Below are 23,709 nucleotides of genomic sequence, written 5' to 3'. Positions count from 1 at the left end.
CACTGTTTCACAATGCCTATTTCCTTTTGCCTTCATGCAAAAGCTGTTAATAAGATTACATTGACTAGACCTAATTATGTTAATTTCATCTAAAGCAAATGCAAATACCACTTACAAGTACTGCAGTCACTTGCTTAGTCATAAAATGTTGAAAACCTGTTGTCATAAGAAATCTGTCATAATTTCAAGTGTTCAATTGAAAGCTGACGGAACCTGTTGCAATTACTTCTATCTGCAGTGGTGTAATTCACTATTGTTTTAGCTTATGATAAATCAGCGTAAAGATCCTTGGACAATTAGAAGAGATTATAGTAAGTCTCTAAAGCAGAATTCAAGTAGATTGTTGGTTTGTTGCACAAATATGTCCTGCGTGCTTTGAAAAGAGAGGGAGTGAGTTCTGGAAGAGAGGATGGTGGCTGGAATCTTCCACCACCTACATTTACTTTGAAAATGTTAAAAGTAGAGGTGTTTTTGACTCTTTGTGTTTGGTTTTTGGATGTTTAATACAGTAAATCTTCTGAGAAACTTAGAGGTCAGGGGTGTAGTATATTTTATTAAATGTTTCCACATCATCTGAATCACGTTGGTAGCTCTATTGGCCCCTGCGGTGTCCTGACAAGGAAGACAAGAGGGTTTTCATACTTCTGTTTCACTCTTCCTCCCCCTTCCCCTTGCCTTTGTATTATGAGACACAGAAAGTGCATTGAGTTAAAAAGCATGGTTCAAATCTTGTCTATTTTGTCTTTTTACGCTGAAGCCTGCTGTCTGATTTCCTCAATTTATTTTTAAAATTGTGTGGGTTACTTTTAGGCAAGGTTAGTAGTCAAGCCTAAGCCTATAAATGGGATATGTAGCCCCTTTGACAGTAATAATTGTCTTTCTCCGATGGAAAGGGTCACATAAACTTCTCTGTGGACTTTTTATCTAGGTGGAGACTGCACTCACCTTTGACTTGCTAAAAGAACCTACAGTTCCTGCTCCACAGCGATACGCTGTGGAGTTGCCAGTGTCTTCAGTGCAGTGTTGGAAGTGTGAGATGTGTCCTCTAGGGCTGGACTGCGTCGTAGATTAATGTTTTAGTTGAGAAGATGGATGTCTGTATTGGGATGTAGGAGTCCAAGAGAATAGTAAGCATGAAGTGTACATAGTTACCCAGGAGCATGAATTCAATGAGAGCAAACTAAGATTCCTCTTAAAAACAAAACTTTTTCCCGTATTGCATGTGGTGTGCTTTCACATACCCATGTGTACCTCCATTCCAGGCATTTCACTAGTGATTGAAGTTTGCCTTTATGTACTCTTAAATTATAAAAATGACACACCAGTTTGTGTTAGTCTTTGTTTCACGTAGCTTAAGCTGTACCACTCCCTTTTGTAAACTTGAAGGCTTCCCTTTCCCACAGCGTTGCTGCTGAATGGTTTGCTGGGCTTCAAATGGCAGGGAGGGATGAGACCAGAAGAACTCGGTGTGGTGGTGGTAGCTTAGGCAAGGTGGTGACTCTGATCCTTTGGCAACAGAAAATCTCTCCTGTGTTGTTATTCCCCTGGTCTCCTGCTTTGCAGAAAGCTGTGCCTTTGCCTATTCGGTACTTCTGCTTTTTCCTCCAGGAAACTGAAACTGATGGTTGGCTGAAATAACTCTCAGGCTTGTTCTCCTCCCTTAGCTGCCCTTGGCAGATGGTATATCAGGGTATGGCTGTGTACTCCATAAATTTTCAGGAGCTCATCCAAGATTACCAGCTTCAGTGAGAATTTAATGGTGAAGTTTTGTGGAGGTTAAAAATGCAAATACTTCCTGTATTTGCTCGATCCTTCTGAGAGAACTAACTTGTGCTTTCAGGACTAAGCCTGAGATGTGACTACAAAGTATAAAGATAAGAGGGATCCTATATAAAAGGGATTAATCCTGTATTTGTTATTAAAGGCAGTAGTTTTGTTTTAAAGTTAACAGCCAAGCACAAAATTTTGCATCTCTATTAAATATTGTCCCTGCTCAATAAACCTTTTGAGTATGTGTTGGAATCTGAAGCATGTGCTTAACTGCTTTGCTGAATTGGGGCCTTCATTACCAAATTGCAGGTGTATGTTAGCTTAAGTCTTTAAGGGGGGAAAAAAAAGGTAAAACAATGCTTATTTTGTTCTGTTCAGTGTAGTTTGTTACATTAATGGAAAACGTCAGAGATGCTGTGCTGTTGCTATGCTGTCCAAAACAGATTTAATATAGTTGAGTGTTCAGTATGAGATAGGGTCAGTTAAGAATTAACAGTGATGACATGATAATTTAAAAAAATGAAAGTGAGATTCTACTTTTTTGGGGGGGTGCATAATATTATTGTAGAATGAGGGTTTAAAATGTTTTCCTGTTTAAAAGTGTGTTTCAATGATATTTTGTAAATTCTTCTATGCATATTAGAGCACTTATTATAGCTGTGCAGTAGCTGGGGCTCTGTAAACATTTCCATAATAAACTTCTCTGTATACTAGGGTTTAATAACTTGCTCATAAAAACGTGCTTTGGGCATACAGGTTGAGTACTGGTCTGCCAGAAAGCTTGTGCTTTAAAGATAAATAAGATTATTTAAAGAGAGAGATTAGAAGGAAACTGAAGAAGTGTGCTGTACCTATCTCATTCCTGATAAATATTTGATCAATATATTCTTTAATAAATTTAACCCCCCCTCACTGAACTAGACAAACTACAAACTAGACAAACTACAAACTAGACAAACTAGTTCAGTGTTGAGCTAATCTTTCTAGTATTCTTAAAGTCTGAGTTTTTGCTTTAAGTCTATTGCTACATGTAATGTAGATAAAGCATTATTTCCCTATTTTCAGCTACATCTCCTAGGTTTGAGAACTCGCCTGACTTCTTAAGATTTCATTTTGCTAAATTTAAGTGGACAAAGAGATTTGAGTGTTTCTTCATTAAACGTGTTTTCTCAATCTCTGATAATTTCAGTTATCTCCTTCTGGGAAGTCTCCTGTTAATCTATATGTTTCCTAAAGAGTAGTGTGGGCATATTGCTCTTAGGCCTTTGAAGAAAGCAGGAGGATTATCCTTCTCTGTATTCTGGGCTGATTCATTCTTTGATGTGAGTATCTATACAATGGCTACTGTATGGAGGGTATTAAATAGAATACTATTTAGCAAATCCTTAATTGTTTTTTTTTACTGGCTCCCTTGGGGAGAAGAAAGTGTCGCAATAAACAGAAGATGAAAAGTTGTTAAGAGAGGAAATTAGTATTGATTTTTAGCACACCTGTTAGAAATCTGTGTAACATTGTCTTGTATCAGTTTTGGTATGCAAATGTGTAAAATATGCTTTTCTGTGAGATAAGATACCTACAAGAGGCCTGTGATCTGTTAACAGTGAAATTATTTAATTGTAAACCTGGCTTTGGTTCAGTGGCATTTTGCTGAAAACCAGGGTGGCTGAGAGCTACTGATTCATACTTTAGTTTTGTATGAAAATTTTCAAAATAAAGATTTGGTTTATTTTCCTGATACTTTATTCCATCTGGAACTAGAGAAATAAGATGAAGGGTTGTTTGTATTTTTAGTGGCTATGCCCCCACCCCAATGATTCTTCTGTTGCAGGGAAACCTCAATGTTGCTTGTGGGACGTTTGCACTCTGAAGCAGAGCAAGTCACGCAGATTTGCTTTCCGTGCAAAAAGTAAATGGGCGCTGTATAAAACACATAGGAGTATTAGGGTTTGTGTTACTGTGGTGCTACCTGTGTCGTTTCAGTAGTCCAAAACACCTTTTTGCACACTGAAAGTCCTTTGTCACCCGTCACAAATGTGGGCCTGTAACATGCTATAGGAATTGTACGCTAGAGGGCTTTTTTTCTTTTATCCACCAACATAAAATTAGCTGCAGCTACATTGTGCTAAATGAGACCACCAGATCTTTGCTCATCTTTGTGAGATGTTGCCTTATTTAAAATATTGGAAATAGGAGTGAAAACCAGTGAAGCAGGGTATGTTTTGGCTTACTATAAATGCTGTGAAGTCTTTATTTTACTTACCAATGCTGTGGAGGAGCTGAGCAGTACTTGCTTCTCCTAGCAGTGTGTCTTCGGACCAAATGGCACAAGTCTAGATTCAGTAAGTGTTCACTTGCATGTTTGTTAGCTTTGAGATTCTTTAGGAAAAGTTCAATTTGACACTGTTTTTTTGACCTTTAGATATACATATTAATATAATTTGCAGGTAACCGGGACATTTGGGGTATGGTCTGGAGTAACAATAGATAAATTTAGTAGAAAGTTTTGGTGTTTACTAGATTATGGTTTCAAATCAGTTGGGTTCCATGTAATACTGAGCATGTCTGTGACATTTTACGGTAAAGTTCAAAATGAATGTTCTGTATTGTGAAAGCCATAGGCTTTTTAGTAGGCATAAATCTTCATATTTTCATTCAGTATTTGACCTTGGGTGGATGCATAGGCATGACAATAGATATTCTGCAGTTTTCTTTTTTTGTCCTTGCTGGATATAGACTGAAATCCCTCAGTGACATTTCCCATAGCAAGATGTATGAAATCAAATGAGGGACATAGTCCCCTGAAAATAAGGGTAAGAAAAACAGAGTTGACAAACAGCCAAATAGTGTAAGCAATATTCATCTTGTGCATTTTTAGCTATTGTAAATTAAGGCTTAATTTCCAGGTGAAGTGGAGTGAGTCTGAAGAAATAAAATGCGAGAGTCCCAATTTCTTGAATGTGTCTCTCTCTTATATTTTAGCTGTATTATCGAGAAGTAGAAATGAATTAGCTTCTAGCGATGTAGTTGAATGAAATCTGAAAAAAAATACATACATATATTTTTTTTCTATTTTCTTCCCTGTTTTGCATTCATTGCCTAGTACTCTAACAATGCTGAAGATTTCAGATATGCTCTGCAGATGACAGCTAACCTATCTGTATTTACCAGACAGTAAAATGTTGCCACTGTATTATCTAGTTGTTTTCCACAAACATTGGAAGGATAACCAAGTAACTTTTATTTTTCTGTTGTCTTCAAAGGGAGGTCAGAGATGGCTTCAGAAGAAAAAGCTTCTATCCTTCTCATTATATGAGGGAGCGATCCCCTCATAAGAGGGACTCTCCTTTCTTCAGGGAATCGCCAGGGAGCCGAAGGGATTCTCCGCACAGCAGATCTGGCTCTAGTGTCAGCAGCAGGAGCTACTCTCCTGAAAGAAGCAAAGCCTATCCTTTCCACCAGTCCCAGCATAGCAGAAGTATGTCATCTTTACATAAAAGAAATATTTCTTCTCAGCAAGGTAATGCTGGATTAATGATGAGAACTGGTTGGTGAGGTGAAACTGCAGCTCATTGTATAAGTCCTTTTTCTTTACAGAAAGCAAGCTCATTGCAGTCTTTTGCAATGAGAAAACTAGACATTTTGTACCAATTATGTTTTGTCTGCTCTTCGGTTGTTTCGTTGTACTCTCTGTTCCCTTATGTATTTCATGTGGGAGATTGTAGGTGTTATTTCAGTAGCAGCTCCAGCCTGGCTGTAACAGTTTCAGCTGCACAGCTTTTTCTAGTATCGTATGTTATTTTCCTTTTAGCATCAACTGCTTCTGTTACTTCTTTATGTGCTTTGTTGGGTTCCCTTACAAGAAACTTTGCTGTCTTCTATAGCAGATGAAGACTTTTCTTCCTGCAACCAGGAGAAAAGAGGGATTAAAAAAATTGGAGAAATTACATACTGCTACTTTTTACATTTTCTGAAAATGTTCTTTGAACTGTATTATTAGGGTTTTAAAGCTGGTTGATTTTTAGCAATTCCATCTCATGATCAGATTCTCTCAAATCTTATTTTCCTCAAAGAAATATGAAACGTATCTCAGTTAAGTCTATACTGCGTATGTTCTGCCTTTTAAAATCTTCCAGAAATCTAATTAATCATCTGTTTTGAAAATATTTAAGGATTTCCTATTTAAATAATTTGAAAAAAAAAGGCAAAATTGCTTTTTTTAGTATGTTACAATTTTAGCCACTGCTGTTTGTACAGCTTATGTAAATTAATCTGATTTGATTTCCCTTTCTGCAAATGCTTTCTAGTGAACTGTACAAACCTACTGTTCATTTTGGCAGCTTTTAAAAAATTAATTAGATTTTTTTTTTTATTTGCTGATAGCCATATTGTGTATTTCCAGAGTGGCAAGCTGGACTATTAGGTAGTGCCAAAAAAGATCTTGTGGAGCTTAGTTAACATCATTTAAATATTGAGGAATCATTTCACTCCTTGTAGAATACAAATTATTTTTCTAGCTCATAATTGCAGTTTTTAAATTTTTTTGTAGCAATACTTAGTGACCGTGAATTCCTGTAAGAGTGGGAAAGGGAGAGAAAAATACAATATTCAACTGAATTTGTAGAAATGTTGTAGATGTGCAGATCATAATTATCAGGAACAGGAAACAATTGTTGTGAGAAACAATATAAAATTTGGGAATGTTTCAGGGTTTTCCTAAAATTTTGAGCCAACTTCTACCACATTTGTAGTGTACTGGCAGAATTATTGAAACAGTAGTGGTGGTAGCAACGTAGAAGCAGAACCAGAAAAGATGCTGGTTGAGAGAGAAGGTTACATTTACATCTGTGGCTTTGGGGATTTTTTTCCAATTGCATGATTAAACACTTCTCCCCATCATTTTAAAATCAGTTTTAAGAGACCAGATGGCTTATACACTGCAGTATTTCTTTATAACTGCCCTGGAAAATAGTACTACTGGAAAATAGTTCCCTGGAAAATAGTACTACTAAACTGTTCGTCTAGATGACTGAATTAAAATGGTCTATTCGCAAGGTATAAATGGCTTAAATAATATGTTTTAAATCGTGTTTGAATATGATTTGTCTTAGGTAAGTCATGTATTACATATTTAAAGGGAACATAAAGTGAGAAATATCTCATATGTCAGCAGTAGATTTTAGTCCGTACTTAAATGGATTTACAACGTGCGAAGTATATACTATTTCATAAGGAACTTGTAATATGATTTCTTTCTAAGTATCATAATACTGTTTAAAATCATGCTGTGTGAATCAGTTTGGCCTGATGACTTCCACTGAAAGAGGAATATCCCATGCTCTGCATCCCTTTATAAATTGGCATAAGCACAGAATTTGAACAAAGGAAATTGGGGGAGACATAAAGAAGCTTGGTAAAGGGAGGAAAAGGGCTCATGAGAAGGGACAGGTGTTCAGCCATTGTGAGAGAGCATGGAGAGAAGCATAGTGGTGTTCCTTCACCAGGCTGGTCAGTAAGGGGTCTGTAGGGTGGTAACGCCGAGGGGGATGCAAGAAGGCAAGTAGTGGTGCTTGGAAATTGTTTAGGTAGAGATTGTGGGTTCACAATAGCCACACGCATTCAGAAGAAATGGCCTCCTAATAATATCTCCAAATGAAATGGTAGTTTCTCTCTCTCTGCTTAACTTTGAATAATTAACTGCCACTTGTATCAGTTTATATCATCTATTCAAGCAGATACATGTAATCTACTCAACTGAGATAATCTTAAAAGAATTCAGTGTGATGAAGGAGGCGCATGTAGGAGGCAGAGTTAAGAGTAGTCTGTAAATTTTAAGCAAAGTAGCTCATGGGGCTGAAAAGCAGGTATCAGAGGAGCAAAACGTCTGTGTTACTTGGTGGTGTCAAGAGAGAGATTCTGTGCTTTGGGGAATAAGTCAGATTAAAGACATGATTATTTCTAGCTTTATGTTTTTGGTTTTGTCATGTACTTTGTATTTATCAGAACTTTAATTTTTTCCCAGCTTTTCCTTTTTGCTATTTCTTTTCATAGTTAAAGAGCTTTTTTTAGTTAAATGTAATTTTAAAGGTAATTCATAATTCATCTTTTGTTTTATGGCTACTAGAAATTCTTAAAAACATAGCAAGCAGCCTTACTTAGGTATCCTCTCTGTTTAGCATCCTCTTCAAATCAAGAGTTCAAGTGCAATTTGGAATGTTTGCATTTGCAAGAGTAACTTTCCTGAGTATTTTCAGTAGCATTTTAGAAAGACCGATCAGTAACTGTGAAGACTTTTGCATGGATTAGTGGTCCTTCACCATCATAGCAGGAGCTCACTTGTCTCTAACAGTGGACAGAGATGAGCAGGTGTTTGATCTTTGCTTTGTATTAAATCTACAGTTTACAGATGGTATGAAAATGTGGGGAAAAGACTAAAAGGTCAACTTTTCAAATACCTCTTAAATTTTTTCTATTGTTAAAAGTATTCGTTTTGCACAGACTTTTCCATACATTTTTTTTGTGTGGGTGGTGGTATTTTAAAATACGCAACATGATGCAGTCTTATTTTATGGCACTGAGTAAAAAAAGAAGATAGCTCAGCTCTTAGGAGTGAGATGCCATGTTTGCTCTTTATTGCTTTGCCTCATTAAATTAAAGCCGTATTTGTTTATGGTTCTACGAAAATAATTTACATCCCAATTTTCATAAGTATTTGATAGACTTTTTAATTCATCCATTTCTTAATTGTATTGATACAAATCTGATGGAAACCAAGGTAAGTCTTTATTATTTTCCATTTGTGAACAGTCAAGCATTTCCCAGTGAGTGGGAATAGTCTAGTTAATTGAGACCTACTGACAACACATATTTGCTTTTCGTATTTACCTTTTGCAGATTCCTTAGATGTAATCCATAGATGACCACAGGTTGAAAACTAGTAGTTTACACAGCAACCAGTTCTGCGGCTGTGGGCGGCCTGTAACCGCTCTGTGGCAAGACTGTGCACGGACTGCGATTAGCACCTGTGATTAGCACAGTGAATTTGAGTTGTCATTTTGCCAATTTTAAGTTTTACAAGAAAAAAACTGGTAATACAAGGAGCATCTAGCCTGTGGTTGATACAAAACAGGGATGTTTCCCATGGCAGGGCTTTTCAGCATAGTGTGGCCTGCTAAACCAGTTCCTTCACTGCCTGCTTTCCTGGAGTGATTGCCTGGTGTCTAATGTTTCGCCTGTTTATATTATTACAGGAATATTAAAAAGTAAAACCACATCATCTTGCCAAATCATATTGATACGCCCTTTCAGAACAATGGGTTTTCCTATATATGTGGAATAATATAGCTATATCTCTTCTCTTTTTGTAAAGAGAAGAAAGTGCTATCAGTATTTATCACATGGTGGAGCATATAGATTTCATGTCTGACTTGCATGAATTTCACTGCAATTTTTCTAAGACAATAAGTATATTTGCAGCATATATCTTTATTATAGTTTTACAGTTGTTATTTTTTTCTTAATTGTAGGTAAAGAGAGGACATCAGTTCAGTCACTGAAAACATCAAGAGACGCATCACCTTCAGGCTCCACAACAGTACCGTCATCAAAGGTGAATTTTTGAGTACTTCTCACCATGGTTTCAGATTGCTTGTTGTTAGATTTTTTCTGCAGTTGGAAGGAGATACCTGTGCAGCTGCTAAGGAAAGGAGCATCTTGAATTGCTCTGCAATCCAGCAGAGGATGGGTTTCCTTTATCTGGCAGGAAGGCGCTGATAACACTGTGTATCTAATGATGACACCGACAAAACTTTTTTATTCTGTATTCACTGTCTCATTTTAGGAGAAAGGGAGTTTTGTATGTATTTAAAATTGTCATTTTCCAAACTACGGAGTGTGCTAGAAAAGGAATTGCAAGGAGAAAAATGGGGAAGCAGTTTTTAGGAGCAACAGATCAATTGGACAAGCCTGTTCTTGCACTGAACTCCATCCTTTAGTGATTCCTAAACTGTGACTGGATTTGGAAACTGTGGTGAGGCGTCTGACTGGCTGGGAAGAGAATGCGGATAGCAGACTTGACTTGGAAGCAGGGCTGCTTGGGTATAGTGGCAAGAGTGATAATGTTTATTTGGGGAGGGAGCCATGTTGCAAGATCATTTGGTAAATGACATTTTATGTTCTAAATGATGCTGTTTAATTTCCCATCAAAAAAATCTTGTGGGCTGAGGACCAACTACATAATCTTGCTAATTAGTTAAACGGACAGGCTAATAAACACTAACAAACAATCCATGTTCGATATTGTTCTGGCTGTCCTGTGGCAGCAAAAATATTTTCACACCACGTACTGCTTGCCTGTGAATTGTATTTGAGGTTAAAACGAGCACTTCCACAGGAATATTTTCTCTAAATTGTTGAGAAATACTTTAATGAGAAATAAAGAAACAATGCACTATATTGTTCTAAGTGAATAAGGTCCTATTAAAAAGTAGTATTTGCCCTAAGTAGCATGGTGTACTAGCCTGGTTCTTGAGGTCTTTTTAATAAAAGCAGTGGAATGTTTAAACAAAAAAAAATAATTGGAAGAAAGAAAGATACTTTTTGTTGTGAGAAGGTGAGACTGAAGGAAATAATTAGATGGGGAAAAAAATCAGGCTTTGGCTGTGCTATGTCATTCTAAGTACTTATCCCTTATGCAGCTCTTCTAGAACTGCTGTGCTAGGCATTGGCCCTTAAGGGTGGGAGGCAAGCGATATATTTTCAGCTATGTAAATGAGGAAAGTAAGATAAAAGCTGTTATGCACAAGTTACGCTGATTTGGATTATAAAATAAACTTTATAGTTAGTTCACCTATTTTGCTTACAGGCTCAGCGTACTACAGTTTAATACCAAATCTTTGCTTAATACAAATCTTTGAGAACAAGGAGGCATTGCAAAATCTCTTGCTCTCATATTAATATGCAGTGTGAGCTTGAACTATAAAGTATTCTTTAAATGTTTTGCTTTCTTCTTCAGTCAGGTTTGATCTATTCTGTATTGGTTTTATTGCCAGCAGTTTGCATGTATCTGCTGGCAGTGGGATATCCACTTGATGTAGGCTACACAAAATGAAACTTTCTGTTTGATGGAAATAATTTCCCCAGACAATACATGTATTTATTGGATATGCATCAGCTGCAGAAATGGAAGTACTTAAGTGACCTTTTACTGCTTTTTCTCTTGAAGTCTCATGCTTGTAACTGACACTGTCTTGTGTCAGTGGAGCTTCTCAGGGTGATGGCCGGATTACACTGACCAGTTAAGTTATACAAGTGCTTCATTGACATAGAAATATTGACAGAAAAAGTTTTGGCAAAACATGATGAACATCTCTATGGCCAGGGTCTTACAGTCTACTTAGACCTGAGAAAGGAGTTAATATACTTTATTTTATAGATTAAAGGAGATAATTTTTAATGCTCTAAGTTATAATTTAGCTTTGAAATACTTACAAAGGTATATGCTTCTGCAGCAATATCTCTTTTCACTGTAGTAACTATATGCAAATCTGGAAAGGTATTCTTATCTGTCTTATAATTATTTTTTTACGTATTCATGCATGTGAATTAATACATGTTGGTGTTATCTGATCTTAACCACCTGTTTAATTGGCTATGGCATGAAGTCTTTTGTGTTTTTCTTTAATAGCTGTCTGAACTGCAAGCCTTGGAGGCTGTATCCAACGTAATTAGAGCAAAAGGCAGATGTGTGAGACAGGGAAAGCTTCCCAGCAAAGAAAGCAGAAAACTAACAGATTTTTGCTGTTCTTAATGTCATGCATGAGGTAAAAAAAGACACCTCTGTTTTGAGGCAGGGAGGAAAGCTTGGTTCTTTTTTATGAGATACACTAGGTTGTTAATTTCTTGCATTTTTGCGGTTTAAGAAGCTGCAGACATATTCCTCTGAGGAATATGTTTCTGTTCTTTCTATTCAGTCATAGTGTACCTGTGGAAGTACAGTTACTTTACATAAAATGCACTCAGGATTTTTTAATACATATTTATTAACATGCTACCTATAGAATTAAATTTAGTAAGATTCTTTTTGTTGTAATCCAGTAGATACTGGAGTGGTTAGTTTCTTTTTATGGCTTCTGGAAAATATTATAAGTCATGTGAGATTTTATCTTCATTTCATGCAAAGTCAACTGTCGTTGGCAAAGAAACTGGTAATTTCTTTTTGCTAGTATTGGTCAGGGCTACATTTGAGGAACGGGAGAGATTCATAATAGAACCACAATAGAAGATTTTTTCGCAGCTAAGGCAAAGTCAGGTTAAAGGTAAAAGTCAGGCATACTATGGGGAATAAAAACATGGGGGAAAAAACCTTGGCAGACAATAGTTTGTAGTGAGACTAGTCTAAGAATAATCGTGTATTTTGGAAAGGTGAACTGGACTAATTATTCTATGAATTACACTAGGGCTTTCTTTTAACAATCCTCTTCATACCGCTACATATTGAACTTTGTCACCTCCTGACATTGCTGATTATAATTCTGTAATTTACAGTTACAGAAAAAAGGGATTTCTATTTGAACATTGTGTTGTACTTCTGGATTGAGATAAAGGTGGTGTCTGTATGACACAGAATCCTGGAAGGGTTCTGTGAACTGTATACTTATGCCATACTACACCACAAAGAGAGGTTTGGATAATATTTTACTTGAGGTAAGCACAAAAGGTCTGAAGATGAAGCAGTTTTATTACAGGTCACAGTATTTTCTTCCTCTGGCCATTTATGTAATTTGTTATCAACTAATGATAAGGCAGGGAGTGGTTTTTTTTTTTAAATTTGGTTTTTTATTTGCTTTTTTTTTGCCCATCTATATGCTAAGATGGAACAAGCATTGGGTAAAAATTGTGACAACCTTTTTCAGGAAGTAGGACTTTTGTATCTTTTTTTTTAGGTATCCATCTTAGTGTTGCAGTATTTAATAGTAGAATTGCATGGATTCTTGGATGGATGCTTCCATACATACAGTTGATTCAAATGAAATACCCACATTGTGGTAACAAGATTTATAAAGCTAGCTATTCCTAAACTGGTACGTGGGTGTTTGTCATTGCCTGCTTGTTGCTCTGCTAGTAAAAGCCAAATCATAGAGAGAAATCAATTTAAAAATATTAGTTATATGAGTATTTCCATCTGAAAAGGAAGATTAAAAGCCCATAAAGCCATGACTGACTCTATTATAAATGGTCAACGTTCCCTCCAAATAAAAAATAACCAATTTTAATGGAAGCAGCTCTGATCATTTACAGTATGTATAAAATCTTTTCGTCCCTAATTAGCTTAAGTTTTATACCCTACACAGTATTTAATAGTTTAGTTTAAATTTGTTACAACCTTTTATGCCTGAAAATCACATTGAATTATTGGATCACTCCACACTTGTATCTTACTTCTTACTGCCCATTTGATCCAAGTCTCTTTAAACTCAAGTGGTCTCAAATAATTTTTCTGTTCTTTCTCTCCCGTGAATTTAATAAAACTAATTCTGAAAGTACCGTGCTTTTTTAAACATTTAACTGAACTTCATTGATTTATCTTTTTTCCTCCTCTTTTTTTTCCCCTCTGCTCTCTCCCCACCCACTTCTCTTTTTAAAGAAATCAGTCATCAAATGAACTAGCTTCAGCTTCCTTATTCCCTATTTTAAAATATTTCAGGAATCTGGATAACTGTTTATTTTAGTTTTGAAGATGTTTTGCTGTGTGTAAATACATTTCATGTTAAACTTCGACTCTAATGTTTTTATACAGGCCTTGGATAAGAGCAACAGACTATCGGAAAAGGAACTGGCAGAAGCTGCAAGCAAGTGGGCAGCTGAAAAGTTAGAGAAGGCCGATGAAAGCAATTTACCTGAAATAACAGAGTATGATGTAAGACAGTATTAATCGGTTTATTTTGAAATGTTACAACAATAGACTTGTTTTTCTGTACTCTCCTGAAAGGCTCATTTTGTAATTTACCCCTGAATTTATCTGCCTGTGTTATTAAATGTTTGTTGAAAGAGAGTGAGAGGGAGGCTAAAGCCCTGTGATTTATTTATTTATTTATTTATTTTTAAAAATACACAAAACCAGAGTAGGTTTTGTCAGTATAATTTGAATTTGTGTTGAGTTTCAACTGACAAAATTAGGCTCCAGCTCTCCAAGGAACTCTTGCACTAATGTAAGTCTGTACTCCTACCAAACTCCTTAAAATTGGCAAGGGACTTCTGAGTCAAAATACAAGTGTACGTGCAAAACATAAGACTAGAAAAGAAACTCTGGTTTATTGAGTGCAGTTTCATGCCATGGCAGCCTGTCATGTCATGTATTCCTTTTCAGAAAGCAGTCTTCCTTTCTATTAAAAATTAAGCTTTTTTCTTGGTACTGCAGTAGATAGATTTCCTGTTCATTTCCTTCCAGGAAAAAGAAATTATTAAAAAAAAAGGAGGGGTGGTGGGGGTGGTGGAAGGCTTGGATTGAGGAAGAAGAAGCAGCAAACTGATCCAAGCATGAATGCCATACAGAGGAGAACATATGCACGGACATTTCTGAGAGGCTCAGGAGAGCCAGAGTGATGAGAAATGTCACTCCTGTTCTTGGTGAGGAGAAGGTAATGAGAGGGATGAAAGAACAGAGTTGGCCATATGGAGAAGAGTTGTTTAAAGCTTCCTCTCTGCCTCAGAGAAAATTACAGTGGCAAAATGATTCAAAATAAAGAATGATTCAAAGTGAAACAATTGCAGGTGATTATGGCAGGATCTGAGGTGATTTATTGACTAAGAAGGTGTGCCACAGGAATGCTAATGAAGGAGGTGAGGCATCTCATTCTGAGTCCTGGAAGAAAGGATGCTTCTCACCCTGATTAGTAGCCTGGCATGTATGAATTGCAACAATTTTTTAACTTTTTCCAGTTTATCTTGCATAGTGCTTAATAGCTGAAGTTTGTGTTGCACTGAACTTTTCAGCAGCCTTTCCTCCGTCTTGGGCATTTCATGATTAACTCTAAAATTGGATGCAATTTTATGGTTTATATTGCTCTAGTGCTCATAGGATCACTTAAGCGTTCTTTTTTTGTCTAATGTTTTTCTCTTTCACAGTAGTTAAGTCTTAAGATTCTCCACCTTTTTATTTTTGAATAGTAGAAAATACTTTTATGCATCTTCTTCAATTCTCAAATCATACTCCAAAAAACCCCAAAATTAATTAATCTACTGTTCCCTAATATTGCATTTCAAAATGCCGTAGTAATTTCTTCTCTTTTTGCATCGTCTGTATAGATTCCTTGGAGCGGGAGTCTACTTTCTTTGGGGCAGGGATACTGTCTTAATCTCTGGTTTAGAGACAAGTTTACACAATTCCGGTACTTCAGTAAGATTTCTCATATTATCAGGAATCATCTAAGCAGATGTTTGCTTTTGTTATACAATACATATATCTATTCCTTTAATATTTAACCTGTGCCCCTGAATGCTCTAAGAGTTCTTTCTGACAGCGTTTTGATTTTGTCATTGCCTATTTACCTTTGATTTGGTTACTTTTATCCTTCCCCAGAAAGCTAATCCCACTTTCATTGTGGATTTCTTGCTAGCTGGGGTTATAAATATCACATATACAAGTTCCTACTCGGCAGAAGGGCAGGTAAAGGTTATCTGACATCCTCCTCTTTACACAGTTAAGGCTGAGTCATAGATTTTTTTTATGATGTCACATTTTCTACATGTTTAAAATCCATATTTCTATATCTGTTAGATTGTAACAATAATACTTCACTAATAGTCTTGATGAGCAAAGACGTATCTAATTGAATGACTATTTGCGTTTTTATTTTTGCTCTCACACTGTGAGGTTTTTATTTTGCTCTCAAAAATTTTGCTCTCAGACTCTTTTTTTCTTTAATCTTTTTTTTTTAAGGCTGGATCTTCGGCTCCATTATACATCGAACAAACAGAGGAAACAGAAACAAATATAACGGATAGTACAGAATTATATGAGGATGGTCAGCTTCTTGGCCGCTCAAAAGCAATTGCAACTAAGACGAAGGAGATTGAACAGGTGAGTCCTCTTGGCATTTTGTCACTGATACAGTACCTGTGTAATGGTTTGAACTGCTAGAAATATGTTGATTTATTTTTTTCCTCCTTGGAGTGCAATATGAATGTAATCTGATTTCTTGAGATGATGTGATGATAACATCTCCAGCTATTTAATTCTGTGCATTACTGAAGAAGCGTGACATTTATCCACACATGGGAATTAGTGGTAGTTTTCTGTAACTTACATGCAACACCTGCTATTTTGCAAGCCAAGAAAATGACTGCTGCTTTGAATAAGTGTTTCAAAATCAAATATAATGCAGATGATTTCAAATATAATTTAAAAGTAAGGCTTTACATGAGATCAAATTATCAAAAATGACTTTTACACTGTAATTTCCTTAACTTCAAAAATACATAGTTTGGGTTTGAACACTAGAAGCTGCCTGTTGGGTTGGGGTTTTTTGTTGTGGGTTTTTTTAGGGCATTTTTTTTGTTGGGTTCTTCTGTTTGGATTTTATTAAATCAGCTTTGATTCTCAGTGCCTTTGTCATCCTCTGAAGATTAAGTTTTGCTTTGAATACAGTGTTTTATATCTGGATGAGGGATGTTGTGTTCAGAATTTGTATTCTTTTCTCTCGTGTTGAGTACTTGGGGATTGATTTAATATAAAACAAGATTTCTATTACTCCTTTGAGGAATAAAGGAGACTTTTTGAGGAGGTTCAATGGAAGTTTATTCATGTATTCATCTTTAATACCATATCATAAACAATCAAAATGATTTGTTTCCATAGTTTTGTTACTTTAAATGGAGAGTTTGGAGATTTTTCTGACTTGATCTTTCTGACGTAAACGCGACTCTGCCCAACTCTGGAAATTGCATTTAAAGTTTATAATTTGGATGGGAGAAAGAGATGACTTTCTTCAAACTTGCTCTGATTTACAATGTTTTCAGTGTGTGGCTGGGATGGGTGGAAGGAAAATATAGATCACTTTTCGCCCTCATGATTATCTCATAATAACATCTTCAAGAAAATAAGTCTCTGGTCTTGTTCGAGATAAGCTTATTCTAGGTCTTCATTTTCCATCTTAATTCTAGTGGCCTTTGTTCTGTTGCCTGTGAGCCCATTTCCTGTACTGTAAAACTGTTGTTCCTTTTTTTCTTGACACTTGAAAAACAACTTTCTACTCAATTGGTTTTGTTTCTTTTTATTTTTTTTTTTCAAAGTTGACTTTGCATGGTCTTGTTCCTGGTGAGCATGGCTTTGCATGTCTGCTGGGTCTGGCAGGGATGGAGTTAACCACAGCATAACTATGAGGGTCAGAATGCAGTTTGTTTATCCCTGTGTGTCTGATCACCAGGTTGTACATGGCCTGAATCAGCTACTACCAAATGCATAAACTTATGACTATTTAAAAATGACAAACTGAAAAAACTAGGAGCAGATTTTTAAAAATAGCCATTGTGATTATTTAGCCTGATGCTGGTGAATCTGTGGTTGGTTTATTTCCTATGAAGATCTGCCCCTAGGTCCTGAGGACAGGCTTGTAGAGAAGACGGGTGAAAATTTGGGCATGAAAACCAAATGTTGTTTTCAGTATGATCTAATAGTATTATGTTTGGTTAGAGTTTGCACTTATCTCTAAGGAAATCTAGATTATTTTCTGTAAAACAGAATACTTTTAGGAACTTAGCTCAGAAAAGCCTCAGGAATAACTTAAGATTTGGATTTCATAGAACCAGTTTCTCCTGTTGTTGATTTGAATATTGAAGCTGTCAGCTTCCGCAGAATTAAAATAAGACTCAAGTGATACTGGAAGCCTCTTCAATGCATTTTATTAAACTGAACAAGTTTCTTATTTTTTTATAAAATCAGGTACTGTGAATTTTTTAAGAGCTATACAAGATAACGTATTGAATCATTTAAACATAAGACTGTAAAATGACCTATGTGTTTTTCAGATAAATGCTTAAAATTAACTTCTGTTTCAGCAATTTAAAAAAAATAAATCCAGAAAATTTATTGTTATGACAATCCTCAAGATTTTCATAATTGTGAAATACTGTGGATCTTCCTACTGTATATGGAAGCAGTCTCTGTAGAAATTTGTACACTGTTCTGTCGACTTTGAACTGTCAGCATCTAAAAGTAAATTTGGTTTAATTCTGTGTGGCTTGAGTTCTCCACCTTTGACAAGGAATGAGAGAGGGAGCAAAGAGTGGAATGGAAACTAAATTTACAGTCTTGTGGTGAACTGCTTACTAAAGGTTCTTTGGATTAACTTCTCAATATAATTTATACTGGGTTTACTACTGTGTAACTGGAAGTATGTTTCTGGTTTTTACACAGTAAAATTAGTCTTTAACATTCAAATTTAATACTATTGCTAGTCATGCTGTATTTTTTATATAGATGTAACATTTAAATCTTAAAAGTGAACTGTACGTTATAATACACTTTAAGAATAGGAAGGTTGACTTGATAATGAAATATGGAATACATTTGTAAGAAAGCTTTTATATAATTTGCTTCTGATTATTTGTCTCGGAGACTCAAATAACAGCAGAAAATTTTTTTGTTCTTTGAACTTTTTTCCAGTGGAATTTCAGTCAGGTCTTTAAAATAGCTTCTGAATACCTGGTCTTAATCTATTATTTCTGGAAGGTAATTTTGTGGAAGGATTACTAAAATAAAATACTTATTGCAAAGAGTTATGCTGCAAAAATGGTGAAGCTGTAATCCTTCTGCAAAGCATGATTCCCAAAAGATTGATTTTCAGTCTTCACTGGACAGCTATTAAAGTATTTGAAAAAAAAAAAAAAATGGGAGTAGGCATAACCTCTTGTGCCACTGGGTGTGTGTCTAAGAGTTGGTGACGGTCCAGCTAGTGTTTGAGAAAGTGAGGCTTGATTAGAAGGCTTGACCCCTCAGACCTCATCTGCTTTTGTCTCCCAAGTTCTTCTGCTTTCTCTTGGAGTACCTGATCTAGTGATATTTGCCTTTCAGTTCATATTTACTCTCATCCCAATTCCCGGATATTCTTGCTGTTCGAAATTCCTGATAAAGCCCTCTTTGCTTTGTTCTCTCCATATCCATCCATCTCCAGAGCTCCAACCAGGAAGAAGAGTAAAATTTTCCAAATATGTACTTCATAGTATGGTACTATTTCAGGTAAACCCAGAGGCAAAAAGCTGTGCTGACAGAGCACGTACAATGTCGCAATGAGTAAATTCATTGCTGTACAGCAGAGAAACAGGCAGCCTGATGCCCTGGGCAGGAGAGGGGGGGTGGCAGCTTGTGATATAGTCTGTTATTTATTCCTCTTAAGAAAAAAACAAAAAAATCCCATAAGCAATTGAATGAAATACTCATAGAAGTGTTCTGTTTAAATAAGTCCATCTCTGTATCTTACGTATCACTCATATCACTCTTTTTTAAAGTTCCCTGTGCCTTTCCTCTATGTTACTATAACACAACCACCAAATCCAGAATTTTAGGTGGAATGTGATTGTAAATGGTTGCTCTGGTTCATCAACAAAATATTTGTATATTATTTGTTTTGTGGGGAACTTAGTGCAAATGTTCATGTAAATTCATGTATTTTGATGATGTGTGTTGAAGAAAAATAAAATTCTTTGTGCGTTGACTGTGACAGGACAAAAATTGTGAAACAAGTGCTAGTTGCTGTTCGCTATTTAGTGACTATCTTTTAAGAGGCTGCAGTTGCTTTGGAAGTATTAACTGAAGCTGACAGAGAGAGGAGAATAGAAGTTGTGCTCATGGATGAAGGCTCAGAAGAACCCAGATGCTGTTTGAACAGAGCCAAGAACTATCTGTTTGACTCCCAGACAAGAAAAACTCTAAAGCATATGTTTAATTTGAAATCTGCCAATATTACTTGGGAAGGAAGAACATGGCTGAAGATGCACAGGCACTTGAGAACATTGCTGAACTGGGACTGCAGATCCTGGAAGTCTCTGGTCCCATCTTTGAAATGACAGGCATAGCGACAGCATCATAGAAATGTCCAGGTTGGATGGGAACACACCTGGGCCAATCTTCTCTTGAAATAGGGCCTTAGATAAGGTCATTCAGGGCTCTGTGAAGTCGAGTCCTGAGTATTTCCAGTGAGGGCAACTCCACTGTTTCTCTGGACAGCCTATTTTGGTGTTCCACTGCTCTCTATGTGCTCAGCTGCCATCACAATCCTGCATGCTGTTCTCCAGAACATGCTTTCCTTCCACCAAGGACACAGTTTCTGCTTCCTGCTCCTCTTGGCAGTTTCCTGTCCCTATTCTTGAACTGCGGAGTCCCAGCTCCCTGCTGTGGTCCCCTGCTTTTGGCTGGCTTCACCTGCCTATCAGGACCTGCTCTGCCTGGAAGTGGGCTCAGCTGCTCTCAGGGGGAAGAGTTGAGTTCCCAGGACCTTCTGGCTCTGCCGTTTTGTGGTTGGTAGAACAGGAGCTTTCCTGGCACTTCCACATGGCAGGTACTGGGAAAACTGATCCCTTCCATCCTGGTGCATCTTCCATCTTCTTTTCCATCTTTATGCCTCTTTGCACTGAATGAAAATTCTGCAGCATTAATGCATATCTCTTGTTTTAATACATTCCATGAAGTAGGGTCTAGATCCATGATGGGGCTTTTGATGTTCTCTTTGTAAATAATCAGAAACTTTGGAGAGTTTTTAAAAACAAAAATGGCGAAGTAATGAGCTTTCTGTGTTGTTTTTTGTTGGCTTTTTTAAGCTAGGTTTTTCCTTACACCTTTGAACATGCCTTTCCCTCTTTCCTCCACAATTATAATTTTGAAATTTGGTGTTATTTGTTGTTTGAGCATGGTGGGGTAGAAGCCCATTGAATAGGTGTTTAAAAGATCGGTCTGGGTACTTGAAAACAGTGTAGCAGAGAATTGTGCCTTAGCCTGTCAAGGTCAATGAATGTCCATAGGTTGCTGATGAAACAATTTAATGCACTTCTTAATATTTCTGCGTTTAATAACATGCAATATACATTAAAGTATTGTTTTGGAGTTCAGTTTCTGTTTTTATATAGTTAAGGATCAGCAGATGCTTTTAGCACGTAATGTGCTGAAGTGTGTTTTTTTCCGGAAGTGATGACAAATATGTCCCTGGTGTTAAATTCACAATTGGAGCGATTCAGCGTTGGTGTTACACAAAAGGCTATCTCTTTTGTTGTTCCTTTATGAGCATGAGTAGCAAGGATTCTTGAAATGTCTTATCTTGTCTAGACATCAAGTCTGCAATACTGTGTTAATTAGTCCATTATTATGTGTCCAGTTTCTTAAATGTTGCAAATGCAAGTGGAAGTGACATGGGTTACCTCTGAAAATCTATTATTTTTGGAAGACAAATTTTACCAAATGAGCTGAGTACTCTCCTTGATTTTTGGCAAAAAGTCAAACCTCTAAGTTTATGAATGAGATTTGACACTCAGACCTCAATTTGTCTATTACCACAGAGCTCTGGCATTTAAGAAGGAAGCACAGGACTTAATACATTCCTGAATGCTTTTTTTCTTAATGGAATTACTGGCTGACTGGATGCATTCAGTTCAACAATATTTTTAAGTGTTCAGCAGAATAATATTTTTAAATGTGCAAACATTTGGATTAACTGCTTGTTTACTTGACTTTCTAAATTAATATAACTTAATAGCCCTCAGTAGTATTAATGAGCTGTTACCCTAATCCGACAGCCTTCTTGCTGGAAGATGCTGAAAATCACAGTTTTTCCTAAAGCTTGCATTTGAAACTTCATAGATACAGTGCATAGGAAGAAGGAAGAAATAGGTGTGTGGCTGGGTCAACAGGCTGTCCAGATTCTGTTTCCAGATCTGCTGTCTAACTGCTTTTCAGTTTAGGTAAATAGGTAAATTATGTAAATCTCTGGCTTAGAAGTTGTAGTTAAATAAGAAAAGCTGTTGGTTTTTGCAGTTGTAGCATGCGTAGTTTCAGAAGAACTGTTTCTTGTTCTTCTGCTTTGTCAAATCTCTTGTTCTGGTAATATTTATATAGCAATAAGAGTTGTCTTTGTGTGTGTTTTTAATGGGACTCTGTCCTCTGGATGTGCTGCACTGAGGGAAGACTGACAACACACAAAGTGAAACTTTTACATTGCGAGGACAGAGTTAAGAAAGTTTTGATTTTAATATCAGACCATGAAGCAAAATATACAGGCATTTCTGTTATGATAAAATAGTTACAATTTCTGTAATGTATGGAAATATACTGTAAGCCTTTCTCCCCACCCTGTCCCATGTCCATTGCTAGTCTTGTTTTGCTTCATACAAAACAGTTTTACAGTGCTTCAACAGTGTAAAGGTGGAAGAGGATGTAAAATGAGGTAAATTCCAGATCTTAGCTAGGAATAAACTAATGACAAACCGTGGCAAGTATATCGAAAAGTTTTAGAAGTTCTGGATATGTTAGGTTAAACATGTTAGATTAAACATTTAAGTTTCAGCAGTTGTAGTAAAATAAGTTAATAAATTGGACTAATGGGAATACAGGAAGGAATGAAAGAGGCTGTCAAAGCTGACCTTTTATATACCTTTTCTTTTGACTTCAGCTGAGCCAGGGAAACAGGTTACCGTTTCCTTAGATTAGCTTGTTGGTCTGCTTGTACTGTTGCTTTTTTCAGGCAAAATTATCCAGGTTAGAAAAAAAATCCCTAATTAAAATATGAGTTAAGAGGTAGGTAAGTTAAGTGAAGCTGAGGGAACTGGAACAGTAGCTGGAGAACACATTAAGGGATTATTTTTGATTATGGATGAGGTCAGACATGCTTTGTTTCTGACGGGAGTAGACCAGATAAAAGTAACAGGCCAGATGAGAATAAAAGATGGGGAAGCTATAGATTTTGGTTCCCTCCTAGCTTTTCTATTGTCCTTCAAACCTTATATACTTAATACACAGTAGCAAGGCCTTAATGATGGACTCATCATCATCATCAGTCTAATTTGACTGGTAGCATAGTATGTATCATGCTTCCTCTGAGCTTATGTTTATTTCATTTAAATGTAAGATGTAATTAAGTGTGTTAATTTATTTTTTCCTAATCAAGAAAACATTTGTCTCAGGTTTTGGTATTTTGCCTTAGGCTTCTCAGAAAAATTGATGACGATTCCTTTACTTAATGATATCATCTGCCTATGATCTTGTTTCATCCTTTTGAGGTTTATTAGTTTCCTTATATCAGTATCGCTCTCCTTATATACAAGGCAAGTCATTAATTACTTTTTGCACTTAGGCGCTTTTTCTTCTATATTAATTCTGACTTGCTGGTTTTTCTTCTACCTTTTAATATTTATTGTAGACCTCCTTAATTTTTACCACTGCAAAATCAAATCAATTAAATTGTTATGTCGATTTGCATCTTTATAGTTCACACTTGCCTTAAGTCTTTTTTTGTGCTGTGATCTTTTCAGTTTTCTAAATCTGAACTGTTTGTTAGAAATTTGTGTTTTCACATTTGCTGGGACTGGGGATGTTTATTGGGACTGCGAGATGGGGAACATAAAAGCTTTTGGTCGGTATTCTCATAGTAGTATTGATTCTCCTTACAAATACATTGATTTAAAGCAGGATGCTTTTAAAAGGATGTGAAAACTTTAACTACTTTCCTTTTCTTGTGTTTGGGTCACCATGCTTTACAAGTTGCAGTTTTTTCCACTTTTTTTAGCTGTATTCTCTTCCCTTTCCTTGGCCATTATTGGGTTATTTGGTATGCACTGCAGTCTTCATAATTACAAACTGCTGCATATGCAAAATCAGTGCAACTCACTCATTTTGCTTCAGCACCTGAAGGTATAGTTTAATAAGAAAATGTATTACCACATTTCAGCTTTTTGCCAACA

General features: G+C 36.3%; 1 protein-coding gene across 5 annotated transcripts in view; it reads left to right on the top strand.

Annotated features, from left to right (window-relative positions):
• Positions 1–23,709, top strand: part of PPHLN1 (periphilin 1) — a 70,910-nt gene that overhangs the window by 23,226 nt on the left and 23,975 nt on the right. For 2 of the 5 annotated variants that reach the window (XM_074162623.1, XM_074162632.1), the window contains exons 6-9: positions 5,031–5,287; positions 9,294–9,376; positions 13,565–13,684; positions 15,707–15,847. In XM_074162623.1, coding sequence (XP_074018724.1) covers positions 5,031–5,287; positions 9,294–9,376; positions 13,565–13,684; positions 15,707–15,847 — 601 coding nt within the window. The remainder of the gene's footprint in view (positions 1–5,030; positions 5,288–9,293; positions 9,377–13,564; positions 13,685–15,706; positions 15,848–23,709) is intronic. The other 3 variants (XM_074162650.1, XM_074162640.1, XM_074162658.1) reach the window with 2 other exon arrangements.

This window comes from Numenius arquata, chromosome 2 (genome assembly GCF_964106895.1).
Source record: "Numenius arquata chromosome 2, bNumArq3.hap1.1, whole genome shotgun sequence".
Classification (NCBI taxonomy): domain Eukaryota; kingdom Metazoa; phylum Chordata; class Aves; order Charadriiformes; family Scolopacidae; genus Numenius; species Numenius arquata.
The sequence above is the reverse complement of the archived record's forward strand: the minus strand, read 5'-3'. Positions and strand labels throughout refer to the sequence as shown.